This window comes from Sinohyriopsis cumingii, chromosome 3 (assembly GCF_028554795.1).
Source record: "Sinohyriopsis cumingii isolate HCF-2022 chromosome 3, ASM2855479v2, whole genome shotgun sequence".
Taxonomy (NCBI): Eukaryota; Metazoa; Mollusca; class Bivalvia; order Unionida; family Unionidae; genus Sinohyriopsis; species Sinohyriopsis cumingii.
Window position 1 is genome coordinate 20,084,655 of NC_142963.1, and position 15,009 is coordinate 20,099,663.

The following is a 15,009-nucleotide window of genomic DNA, read 5'->3' on the forward strand; positions in this document are numbered from 1 at the left end:
ATGGTTAGAATGGTAACAATTTTATATAGTATGGTTAGAATGGTAACATTATTTATATAGTATGGTTAGATTGATAACATTTTTATATAGTATGGTTAGAATGGTAACAATTTTATATAGTATGGTTAGATTGATAACATTTTTATATAGTATGGTTAGATTGATAACAATTTTATATAGTATGGTTAGATTGGTAACAATTTTAAATGGTATGATTGGAGTGGTAAGAATTTTATATAGTATGGTTAGATTGATAACAATTTTATATGGTATGGTTAGATTGATAATTTTATATAGTATGGTTAGAATGGTAACTATGTTATATAGTATGGTTAGAATGGTAACAATTTTATATAGTATGATTGGAGTGGTAAGAATTGTATATAGTATAGTTAGATTGATAACAATTTTATATAGTATGGTTAGATTGGTAACAATTTTATATAGTATGATTGGAGTGGTAAGAATTGTATATAGTATAGTTAGATTGATAACAATTTTATATAGTATTGTTAGATTGATAACAATTTTATATAGTATGGTTAGATTGGTAACAATTTTATATAGTATTGTTATATTGGTAACAATTTTATATAGTACAGTAAGATTGGTAACAATTTTAAATTGTATGACTGGAGTGGTAAGAATTTTATATAGTATGGTTAGATTGATAACAATTTTATATAGTATGGTTAGATTGATAACAATTTTTTATGGTATGGTTAGATTGGTAACAATTTTATATAGTATGGTTAGACTGGTGACAATTTGATATAGTATGGTTAGATTGGTAAGAATTTTATATAGTATGGTTAAATTGATAACAATTTTTTATAGTATGGCTAGATTGGTAGCAATTTTATATAGTATGGTTAAATTGATAACAATTTTTTATAGTATGGCTAGATTGGTAGCAATTTTATATAGTATGGTTAGATTGGTAACAATTTTATATAGTATGGTTAGATGGGTAACAATTTTATATAGTATGGTTAGATTGATAATAATTTTATATAGTTTGGTTACATTGGTAAAAATTTTATATTGTATGATTGGAGTGGTAAGAATTGTATATAGTATGGTTAGATTGATAATAATTCTATATAGCATGGTTAGATTGATAACAATTTTATATAGTATGGTTAGATTGGTAACAATTTTATATAGTATGGTTAGATTGGTATCAATTTTATATAGTATGGTTATATTGGTAACAATTTTATATAGTATGGTTAGATTGGTAACAATTTTATAGAGATCAGTCACTATTAGCTTTCTTTATCCAGTATTCACATTTATCAGCATTTTTCATGGAAGATGTTGCATCTGAATTAACTGGAATGATCCCCAGAATAGTGTTGGACTACTTGTTTGGAAAAAAGTTCTTCTTCAGAGACATTATCATATCATAATATTTTAGGAGGCACGCATCCACTATATCATAGATCCAGCCCTCAAAAGCTGAAAAGGACATTAACTACATAGTTCAGTATGTTTCAGCAACAAAAGAGCAAACAGGTCATCAGCTTGCCAATATTAAATTCAGAACAGATTGGTCTATTTTTGGATAGATGGATTAGCAACAAATCCAATGATGCATTAGTAACTTTTTCACTCATACGTTGTGAGCATGCAATTTCTCAAGACCTCTTAGATGCTTAATCCGCTTGTGCTTTTTCATCAGCTGTGCCAAATTATTGTAGAGTTTTCTCACCTCAGTACCCACCTGCAGGCTGAGGGATGTTAAATAGGCCAAATGCACTCTATTGCATGTCACAAGAGATGACTAAATGGAAGCCACCTGTTGCCATGGGTTTCACCTTGTGTTGGTAGAGTAGAGGATATTGGTAGCTGAGCAAAGAAGTTGCCACTCTGATGCAGCACACTACTTAGGCCTTAGTTTTATCTAGGTCACAGCGATCTCTCCATAAAATGTTTTAATAGCATTAGTGTCAGCGTTCTCCAGGGGACCACAATTCATGTAATAATATACATACCTTTCATTTTGGATGCTTTAAATTCCAACAGATAATTCCTCAGTAGACAAGTTTTTGTGTTCTCAAATTGTTTAAATTTGATACTAATCTACAAAGCAGTTATCAATTAATGATGTGTGTGAGCTATCCAACAATGTTTACATGATTGTAATATGATGAAGTGAAGCTCCATAAGTTAGATCTTAGCAGACAAGCACATTTAGATGCCTGTCAGTTGTAAAAAAAAAAGTGGGCAGTCATTTGTTTTTTCTTCCAGTGTCATTAAAGTTGATTGAATTGAATTGGAATTTAACTGTTAAATAATTTAATACAGAAAAGAAAGTGTAATCTCTTTTTTGATTTCTTCAAGCTGCACACAAAATAAAACAATGGCAAGGTGAAGGCATTAAGAAATGTTATAGTTCTAACATCACAATCATAGTTATCATGGTTACCAACTGCTTTAACTTTTCATTCTTTTATTATAATATTAATAACTACACAATCAGTAAGTATGAGCAATAAGGTGACATGTATTGGTGAAAACAACAATACACTCATAATGTTCTAAATTATTGGAATTGGAAAAAAAGTATTGTTATTGGGACTGAAAGTTTTAGTGTTTGCAGTGCAAGCTTTCTCAAGGAAGCTGTCATGGATTGCATGTTTCATAATCCTGTGGAGATCCCTGAGGTAAGCATGTGGTAGCTTCATAAAATGTTTTCAAAACATGCATTATTATTATAAAGGGGAAGTACATGCTTTATGTAGCAATTTCTTTATATGTATGGACAACATAAATGAACCAATAGTAACACTGTTATTAAAACACTGTTCGATGTTGGATAGTAGCCAGAATATTGGTCAGCAGCTATCATCGTACCACTTCTAAAGAAAGGGATGCAGATGAACCCTCCAATTACAAGAGTCTACTTCCTGTATTACACAAAGTGGCTCTACAGACGTAAAGATTGAATGATATTACAGTTATTTAGGACACATATTTTCTTTAAAAAACTAATGGTATATGTGATAGAAAAGACTATGCATATTTTGAAGCAAAGTCTTTCAAAATTTGGCAAATTACTAGTAACAGGATTGCTTTGTCTGTTGGGCTGTAAGACTTTTGCCAGAGACTAACTTTCCTTTCACATGTTTGTTACTTCAGGTACAAATAGAAAACCTGTATTTAATGAGTCATGACCAGCATACCAAAGGTCTTGTTCAGGTTATACAGTAAAGCCAGTCTTGAAAGACCACTGCTGTGAGAGACCACCTATCTCGAGAGACAACATTCTCAATGCAAGGAATGATTGATTACTGGGTATATAGTTTAATGAACTGCCATGAGAGACCACATGTCTTCAGACACCATGACATTTTGCCAGGTGACTTCTAATTTCGGATTGGGCCACTTCATTGTTCTGAGTGAAGCTTTCATCATGCTTGTGGAACAAAACAATCTAATTTTTCTGAGAAAACTTCAGTTGTGCAGACAAAATGTTTGGTTTTATTTTGATGTTGTTGAAAGGCTAGTAAAGTAATAATAATATGTATCCCTGTGTAGGCCCCTTAGCCTTATGAAGATAGACTACTTGCTGTACTTCTGCCATAAGATGTAAGCTTTTTGCACAAACCTAAACATGACCTATGAATGGGCAACACATTGCCTGGGTTACCTATAATTAGTGCACACTTGACATCAAGATACATGTGATTCTACTGGTGGTTGGACAAAAATAATGTTTATAGGGCTGTCTACTGCACATACCATATTACAGTTCAAATCTACCACTTTTGAAAATTAAAATATTTTATTTTAAAGTTTAAAAAAAGAAGAAAAATGCCTTTTACATTTTCTATCAGTGCATTACATACACTGACCAGAGCCAGTCTACTGGGGACTGGAAGTTGTTATTTGAAAATGTTTCTTTTTGTAGCTGGGATAATTTTGATGAAGAATTCCATGATTTTTTTAAATGTATTTCTTGCAGATGTTAGAAAGATTTGCTTTGTTTAACATTTCTGTCCTGGGGACTTGATTATCACTTAAAAGTTTAAAGGTAGCTTGAAGTAAATGCAGTGCCTTGTTCTTGGTGAACAAATGTAGTTGTTTTTATTTAAAAGTGAAATGATACATTACTTCTCCATCCCCCCCCTCCATTTTTTTATCCCTTTCTAGTAAAATATGAAAGGTTTTGTTAATATGAAAAGCCTGTAAATGAGACCCATTCCAAAGCCCATTTTTGGAAGTGTTAAGCTCCCTTATGTCACCTGGAAGGTTATGTTGGATGTGTCCAGGGTTTTGCTAGATGGATGGACTGCACATGACTAGAACAAATTTTTATTATGTTTCGTGGAGTGCTTAGCAGAAAGTTTACTCTGCTTAAAATACATTGAAAAGCACCCTGTCCTTACTAGTGGTCTGTGGACAAGTTAAAAAATGCATTGAAAAATACCCTTTCCTTACTAGTGGTCTGTGGACAAGTTTTAAAAAATGCATTGAAAAATACCCTTTCCTTACTAGTGGTCTGTGGACAAGTTTAGAAAAATGCGTTGAAAAATACCCTCTCCTTACTAGTGGTCTGTGGACAAGTTTGAAAAAATGCATTGAAAAATACCCTCTCCTTACTAGTGGTCTGTGGACAAGTTAAAAAAAATGCATTGAAAAATACCCTTTCTTTACTAGTGGTCTGTGGACAAGTTTAAAAAAATGAATTGAAAAATACCCTCTCCTTACTAGTGGTCTCTGGACATGTTTTAAAAAATGCATTGAAAAATACCCTCTCCTTACTAGTGGTCTGTGGATAAATTTTAAAAGAATGCATTGAAAAATACTATCTCCTTACTAGTGGTCTGTGAACAAGTTAAAAATACAAACTCTTGCATCCATCTTTTGATGCAAACAGCAAATTCGGAATTTAAGATAGCAAAATTTTCCTTTTATTTTTCAGGCCATTGCTGGATTTGGGCATTGTGCACTTATTTGCAGATCAGTTAATGGACAAATATTACTTGACATTTGTGAGAAAATATCAGTTTATTAATAGAGTTATCAATATGTTAATTGATTGATGGTTTTTTTTCTTTTTGCAGTGGGATCATCCGTCAGGCGTTATTGTTGTGTATGATGTTGCAACTGAAGCAACATTTTCAAATTGTCAGAAATGGCTGGATAGGGTGAGACAGACAGAACCAAATCTGCACATACCAGGTATGCTGACAGAAAATCAATGTACAGACTAATTTGATTCCAAACTGAATATCCATGTATACTTGATCCTTTGGAATTTCCTTTTTAGCAGCTAACATTGGCACTGTATTGTGTCTAATTTTACACACACTTTGTATGATTATTTATCCTATCATACTTTTTGTTGGAGTTTTCCACCTTTTTGTCTTGTTTTTTATGTATTGTATGACACAGTCTTGCTAAAGCAATTAGCACCTACAGTTTTTGATTGTTTAGCATGAAATTTGGTAGATATTATGGCCCTGCACAATCACTTTGCAATTTTGGTTAGAGTTATTGCCCTTTTGTCTTGTAGTTCAAAGCAGTTTGTGACATAAACTTGTTAGTGTACTAGTACTACAGTTGGTAATAGATTGCCATTTAACTTGGTAAGTAATTCTGTCATCACCTGTAGATGTACATATCAAAAGACCATTTTCTCCACTACAGAAGCCTAGTAGATGTTGCAGTCATCAGCAGAATATGTACATATATATCAGCATACCATTTTCTACTTTATAGAAGACTAGTACATGTTTTTGTCAGCAGTAGAATATGTACATCTTAACAAACCATTTTCCCCTGTATAGAAGCCTAGTTCACATTGTGGTCAGCAGTAGAATATGTACATATCAGCAAACCATTTTCCCCTGTATAGAAGCCTAGTTCACATTGTGGTCAGCAGTAGAATATGTACATATCAGCAAACCATTTTCCCCTGTATAGAAGCCTAGTTCACATTGTGGTCAGCAGTAGAATATGTACATATCAGCAAACCATTTTCCTTATTATTGAAGCCTAGTACACCTTGTGCTCATCAGCAAAATTTGTACATGTCAAGAAACCATTTTCCCATGTATTGAAGCCTAGCACACATTGTGGTCATCAGCAGAATATATACATATATATCAACAAACCATTTTCCCCTGTATAGAAGCCTTGTACACGTTCTGGTCATCATCATAATATGTGGGTGTCAACAAACCATTTAACCCTTTATAGAATCCTAGTACACATTGTGGTCATCAGCAGAATATGTGCATATTGACAAAACATTTTCCCCTGTGTTGTAACCTAGTACACTTTGTGGTTATCATCATAGTATGGGGAGGTCAACAAACCATTTTCCCCTTAAAGAAGGCTTGTACACATAGTGGTCATCAGCATAATATGTGCATGTCAACAAACCATTTTCCCCTGTATTGTAACCTAGCAACTGTTGTGGTCTTGACCATTAAATGTAGAGGTCAACAAACCATTTTCACCTTAAAGAAGGCTAGTACACATTGTGGTGTTGTGGTCATCAGCAGAATGTGTACATTTCAACAAACCATTTTCCCCTTTATAGAAGCCAAGTTCACGTGCTCGTCAGCAAAATTTGTACATGTCGGCAAACCATTTTCCCCTGTATAGGAGCCTAGTACATATTGTGGTCATAAGCAGACTATGTATATGTGAACTAAACATTTTCCCCTGCATATAATCCTAGTGCACGTGCTCATTAGCTGAATATCTACATGTCAACAATACATTGAACCCTTTGTAGAAGCCTAGTACACATTGTGGTCATCAGCAAAATATGTACATGTCTACAAACCATTTTCCCCTTTTTTAGAAGCCTAGTACACATGGTCATCAGCAAAAGATGTAACAATTCATCGTACCCAGATTTTTTCCCGAAAATTGATGTGCTTTTTTTTTAACTTTAGATTTATGTCCATCATGGGATATTGGTAAGATGTGGGAAGGTTGGCCAATATTTACATGAGCAAATTTTTTATCTTTCGTCTACTTTCATGTTATGATACTGGATATTTCATTACTCCTCTAGTTTCATGTAATGATACTGGATATTTCATTATTCCTCTAGTTTTATGTTATGATACTGGATATTTCATTATTCCTGTATTTCATGTAATGATACTGGATTTTTCATCATTCCTCTAGTTTCATGTAATGATACTGGATATTTCATTATTCCTCTAGTTTAATGTTATGATACTGGATTTTTCATTATTCCTCTAGTTTAATGTTATGATACTGGATTTTTCATTATTCCTCTAGTTTAATGTTATGATACCCGGATTTTTCATCATTCCTCTAATTTCATCTAATGATACTGGATATTTCATTATTCCTCTAGTTTAATGTTATGATACTGGATTTTTCATTATTCCTGTAGTTTAATGTTATGATACTGGATTTTTCATTATTCCTCTAGTTTAATGTTATGATACTGGATTTTTCATCATTCCTCTAGTTTCATGTTATGATACTGGATATTTCATTATTCCTCTAGCTTAATGTTATAATACTGGATTTTTCATCATTCCTCTAGTTTCATGTAATGATACTGGATATTTCATTATTCCTCTAGTTTAATGTTATGATACTGGATTTTTCATTATTCCTCTAGTTTAATGTTATGATACTGGATTTTTCATTATTCCTCTAGTTTAATGTTATGAGACTGGATTTTTCATTATTCCTGTAGCTTAATGTTATGATACTGGATTTTTCATTATTCCTCTAGTTTCATGTTATGATACTGGATTTTTCATCATTCCTCTAGTTTCATATTATGATACTGGATTTTTCATTATTCCTCTAGTTTCATGTTATGATACTGGATTTTTCATTATTCCTCTAGTTTTATGTTATGATACTGGATATTTCATTTTCCTCTATTTCATGTAATGATACTGGATTTTTCATCATTCATCTAGTTTCATGTAATGATACTGGATATTTCATTATTCCTCTAGTTTCATGTTATGATACTGGATTTTTCATTATTCCTCTAGTTTCATGTTATGATACTAGATTTTTCATTATTCCTCTAGTTTCATGTAATGATACTGGATTTTTCATTATTCCTCTAGTTTCATGTTATGATACTGGATTTTTCATCATTCCTCTAGTTTCATGTTATGATACTGGATATTTCATTATTCCTCTAGTTTCATGTTATGATACTGGATTTTTCATTATTCCTCTAGTTTCATGTAATGATACTGGATTTTTCATTATTCCTCTAGTTTCATGTTATGATACTGGATTTTTCATCATTCCTCTAGTTTCATGTTATGATACTGGATATTTCATTATTCCTCTAGTTTCATGTTATGATACTGGATTTTTCATTATTCCTCTAGTTTCATGTAATGATACTGGATTTTTCATTATTCCTGTAGTTTAATGTTATGATACTGGATTTTTCATTATTCCTCTAGTTTCATGTTATGATACTGGATTTTTCATTATTCCTGTAGTTTCATGTTATGATACTGGATTTTTCATTATTCCTGTAGTTTAATGTTATGATACTGGATTTTTCATTATTCCTGTTGTTTAATGTTATGATACTGGATATTTCATTATTCCTCTAGTTTCATGTAATGATACTGGATTTTTCATTATTCCTCTAGTTTCATGTTATGATACTGGATTTTTCATCATTCCTCTAGTTTCATGTTATGATGCTGGATATTTCATTATTCCTCTAGTTTCATGTTATGATACTGGATTTTTCATTATTCCTCTAGTTTCATGTTATGATACTGGATTTTTCATTATTCCTCTAGTTTCATGTAATGATACTGGATTTTTCATTATTCCTCTAGTTTCATGTTATGATACTGGATTTATCATTATTCCTCTAGTTTCATGTTATGATACTGGATTTTTCATTATTCCTGTAGTTTCATGTTATGATACTGGATTTTTCATTATTCCTGTAGTTTAATGTTATGATACTGGATTTTTCATTATTCCTCTAGTTTCATGTTATGATACTGGATTTTTCATCATTCCTCTAGTTTCATGTTATGATATTGGATATTTCATTATTCCTCTAGTTTCATGTTATGATACTGGATTTCTCATTATTCCTGTAGTTTAATGTTATGATACTGGATTTTTCATTATTCCTCTACTTTAATGTTATGATACTGGATTTTTCATCATTCCTCTAGTTTCATGTTATGATACTGGATATTTCATTATTCCTCTAGTTTCATGTTATGATACTGGATTTTTCATTATTCCTCTAGTTTTATGTTATGATACTGGATGTTTCATTATTCCTCTAGTTTTATGTTATGATACTGGATATTTCATTTTCCTCTATTTCATGTAATGATACTGGATTTTTCATTATTCCTGTAGTTTAATGTTATGATACTGGATTTTTCATTATTCCTCTACTTTAATGTTATGATACTGGATTTTTCATCATTCCTCTAGTTTCATGTTATGATACTGGATATTTCATTATTCCTCTAGTTTCATGTTATGATACTGGATTTTTCATTATTCCTCTAGTTTTATGTTATGATACTGGATGTTTCATTATTCCTCTAGTTTTATGTTATGATACTGGATATTTCATTTTCCTCTATTTCATGTAATGATACTGGACTTTTCATTATTCCTGTAGTTTAATGTTATGATACTGGATTTTTCATTATTTATCTAGTTTAATGTTATGATACTGGATTTTTCATCATTCCTCTAGTTTCATGTTATGATACTGGATTTTTCATTATTCCTCTAGTTTCATGTAATGATACTGGATTTTTCATTTTTCCTCTAGTTTAATGTTATGATACTGGATTTTTCATCTTTCATTTAGTTTAATGTTATGATACTGGATTTTTCATCTTTCATCTAGTTTCATGTTATGATAGTAGATTTTTAATCATTCCTCTAGTTTCATGTTATGATACTGGATATTTCATTATTCCTCTAGTTTCATGTAATGATACTGGATTTTTCATTATTCCTCTAGTTTCATGTTATGATACTGGATTTTTCATTATTCCTCTAGTTTTATGTTATGATACTGGATTTTTCATTTCCCTCTATTTCATGTAATGATACTGGATTTTTCATTATTCCTGTAGTTTAATGTCATGATACTGGATTTTTCATTATTCATCTAGTTTAATGTTATGATACTGGATTTTTCATCATTCCTCTAGTTTCATGTTATGATACTGGATTTTTCATTATTCCTCTAGTTTCATGTAATGATACTGGATTTTTCATTATTCCTCTAGTTTCATGTTATGATACTGGATATTTCATTATTCCTCTAGTTTCATGTTATGATACTGGATTTTTCATCATTCCTCTAGTTTCATGTTATGATACTGGATATTTCATTATTCCTCTAGTTTCATGTTATGATACTGGATTTTTCATTATTCCTCTAGTTTCATGTTATGATACTGGATTTTTCATTATTCCTGTAGTTTAATGTTATGATACTGGATTTTTCATTATTCCTCTAGTTTCATGTAATGATACTGGATTTTTCATTATTCCTCTAGTTTCATGTTATGATACTGGATTTTTCATTATTCCTCTAGTTTCATGTTATGATACTGGATTTTTCATTATTCCTCTAGTTTCATGTAATGATACTGGATTTTTCATTATTCCTCTAGTTTCATGTTATGGTCCTGGATTTTTCATCATTCCTCTAGTTTCATGTTATGATGCTGGATATTTCATTATTCCTCTAGTTTCATGTTATGATACTGGATTTTTCATTATTCCTCTAGTTTCATGTAATTATACTGGATTTTTCATTATTCCTCTGGTTTCATGCTATGATACTGGATTTTTCATCATTCCTCTAGTTTCATGTTATGATACTGGATATTTCATTTTCCTCTATTTCATGTAATGATACTGGATTTTTCATCATTCCTCTAGTTTCATGTAATGATACTGGATATTTCATTATTCCTCTAGTTTCATGTTATGATACTGGATTTTTCATTATTCCTCTAGTTTAATGTTATGATACTGGATTTTTCATTATTCCTCTAGTTTCATGTAATGATACTGGATATTTCATTATTCCTCTAGTTTCATGTTATGATACTGGATTTTTCATCATTCCTCTAGTTTCATGTTATGATACTGCATATTTCATTATTGCTCTAGTTTCATGTTATGATACTGGATTTTTCATTATTCCTCTAGTTTCATGTAATGATACTAGATTTTTCATTATTCCTCTAGTTTCATGTTATAATACTGGATTTTTCATCATTCCTCTAGTTTCATGTTATGATACTGGATATTTCAGTATTCCTCTAGTTTCATGTTATGATACTGGATTTTTCATTATTCCTCTAGTTGCATGTTATGATACTGGATTTTTCATTATTCCTGTAGTTTAATGTTATGATACTGGATTTTTCATTATTCCTCTAGTTTCATGTTATGATACTGGATTTTTCATTATTCCTGTAGTTTCATGTTATGATACTGGATTTTTCATTATTCCTGTAGTTTAATGTTATGATACTGGATTTTTCATTATTCCTCTAGTTTCATGTTATGATACTGGATTTTTCATCATTCCTCTAGTTTCATGTTATGATACTGGATATTTCATTATTCCTCTAGTTTCATGTTATGATACTGGATTTCTCATTATTCCTGTAGTTTAATGTTATGATACTGGATTTTTCATTATTCCTCTACTTTAATGTTATGATACTGGATTTTTCATCATTCCTCTAGTTTCATGTTATGATACTGGATATTTCATTATTCCTCTAGTTTCATGTTATGATACTGAATTTTTCATTATTCCTCTAGTTTTATGTTATGATACTGGATTTTTCATTATTCCTCTAGTTTTATGCTATGATACTGGATATTTCATTTTCCTCTATTTCATGTAATGATACTGGATTTTTCATTATTCCTGTAGTTTAATGTTATGATACTGGATTTTTCATTATTCCTGTAGTTTAATGTTATGATACTGGATTTTTCATCATTCCTCTAGTTTCATGTTATGATACTGGATTTTTCATTATTCCTCTAGCTTCATGTAATGATACTGGATTTTTCATTTTTCCTCTAGTTTAATGTTATGATACTGGATTTTTCATCTTTCATTTAGTTTAATGTTATGATACTGGATTTTTCATCTTTCATCTAGTTTCATGTTATGATAGTAGATTTTTAATCATTCCTCTAATTTCATGTTATGATACTGGATTTTTCATTATTCCTCAAGTTTCATGTTATGATACTGGATTTTTCATCATGCCTCTAGTTTCATGTTATGATACTGGTTATTTCATTATTCCTCTAGTTTCATGTTATGATACTGGATTTTTCATTATTCCTCTAGTTTCATGTTATGATACTGGATTTTTCATTATTCCTCTAGTTTCATGTTATGATACTGGATTTTTCATTATTCCTCTAGTTGCATGTTATGATACTGGATTTTTCATTATTCCTCTAGTTTCATGTTATGATACTGGATTTTTCATTATTCCTCTAGTTTCATGTTATGATACTGGATTTTTCATTATTCCTCTAGTTTCATGTTATGATACTGGATTTTTCATCATTCCTCTAGTTTCATGTTATGATACTGGATATTTCATTATTCCTCTAGTTTCATGGTATGATACTGGATTTTTCATTATTCCTCTAGTTTAATGTTATGATACTGGATTTTTCATTATTCCTCTAGTTTAATGTTATGATACTGGATTTTTCATCATTCCTCTAGTTTCATGTTATGATGCTGGATATTTCATTATTCCTCTAGCTTCATGTTATGACACTGGATTTTTCATTATTCCTCTAGTTTTATGTTATGATACTGGATTTTTCATTATTCCTCTAGTTTTATGTTATGATACTGGATATTTCATTTTCCTCTATTTCATGTAATGATACTGGATTTTTCATTATTCCTGTAGTTTAATGTCATGATACTGGATTTTTCATTATTCATCTAGTTTAATGTTATGATACTGGATTTTTCATCATTCCTCTAGTTTCATGTTATGATACTGGATTTTTCATTATTCCTCTAGTTTAATGTTATGATAGTAGATTTTTAATCATTCCTCTAGTTTCATGTTATGATACTGGATATTTCATTATTCCTCTAGTTTCATGTAATGATACTGGATTTTTCATTATTCCTCTAGTTTCATGTTATGATACTGGATATTTCATTATTCCTGTAGTTTCATGTAATGATACTGGATTTTACATTATTCCTCTAGTTTAATGTTATGATACTGGATTTTTCATTATTCCTCTAGTTTTATGTTATGATACTGGATATTTCATTTTCCTCTATTTCATGTAATGATACTGGATTTTTCGTCATTCCTCTAGTTTCATGTAATGATACTGGATATTTCATTATTCCTCTAGTTTCATGTTATGATACTGGATTTTTCATCATTCCTGTAGTTTCATGTTATGATACTGGATTTTTCATTATTCCTCTAGTTTCATGTAATGATACTGGATTTTTCATTATTCCTCTAGTTTCATGTTATGATACTGGATATTTCATTATTCCTCTAGTTTCGTGTTATGATACTGGATTTTTCATTATTCCTCTAGTTTCGTGTAATGATACTGGATTTTTCATTATTCCTCTAGTTTCATGTTATGATAGTGGATTTTTCATCATTCCTCTAGTTTCATGTTATGATACTGGATTTTTCATCATTCCTCTAGTTTCATGTTATGATACTGGATATTTCATCATTCCTCTAGTTTCATGTTATGATACTGGATTTTTCATTATTCCTGTAGTTTAATGTTATGATACTGGATTTTTCATTATTCCTCTAGTTTCATGTTATGATACTGGATTTTTCATTATTCCTCTAGTTTCATGTTATGATACTGGATTTTTCATTATTCCTCTAGTTTCATGTTATGATACTGGATTTTTCATTATTCCTCTAGTTTCATGTAATGATACTGGATTTTTCATTATTCCTCTAGTTTCATGTTATGATACTGGATTTTTCATCATTCCTCTAGTTTCATGTTATGATACTGGATATTTCATTTTCCTCTATTTCATGTAATGATACTGGATTTTTCATCATTCCTCTAGTTTCATGTAATGATTCTGGATATTTCATTATTCCTCTAGTTTCGTGTTATGATACTGGATTTTTCATTATTCCTCTAGTTTAATGTTATGGTACTGGATTTTTCATTATTCCTCTAGTTTCATGTAATGATACTGGATTTTTCATTATTCCTCTAGTTTCATGTTATGATACTGGATTTTTCATCATTCCTCTAGTTTCATGTTATGATACTGGATATTTCATTATTCCTCTAGTTTCATGTTATGATACTGGATTTTTCATTATTCCTCTAGTTTCATGTAATGATGCTGGATTTTTCATTATTCCTCTAGTTTCTTGTTATGATACTGGATTTTTCATCATTCCTCTAGTTTCATGTTATGATACTGGATATTTCATTATTCCTCTAGTTTCATGTTATGATAGTGGATTTTTCATTATTCCTCTAGTTTCATGTTATGATACTGGATTTTTCATTATTCCTCTAGTTTCATGTAATGATACTGGATTTTTCATTATTCCTCTAGTTTCATGTTATGATACTGGATTTTTCATTATTCCTCTAGTTTCATGTTATGATACTGGATTTTTCATTATTCCTGTAGTTTCATGTAATGATACTGGATTTTTCATTATTCCTCTAGTTTCATGTTATGATACTGGATTTTTCATCATTCCTCTAGTTTCATGTTATGATACTGGATATTTCATTTTCCTCTATTTCATGTAATGATACTGGGTTTTTCATCATTCCTCTAGTTTCATGTAATGATACTGGATATTTCATTATTCCTCTAGTTTCATGTTATGATACTGGATTTTTCATTATTCCTCTAGTTTCATGTTATGATACTGGATTTTTCATTATTCCTCTAGTTTCATGTTATGATACTGGATTTTTCATTATTCC

The 15,009-nt window shown here is 30.5% G+C and overlaps 1 protein-coding gene across 1 annotated transcript in view; it reads left to right on the forward strand.

Moving 5' to 3' along the window:
• LOC149802509 (intraflagellar transport protein 27 homolog) overlaps nt 1-15,009 on the forward strand; it is a 40,316-nt gene that overhangs the window by 6,112 nt on the left and 19,195 nt on the right. The window contains exon 5 of the mRNA XM_089951753.1: nt 5,073-5,190. Within this exon, the coding sequence (XP_089807879.1) occupies nt 5,073-5,190 (118 nt within the window). The remainder of the gene's footprint in view (nt 1-5,072; nt 5,191-15,009) is intronic.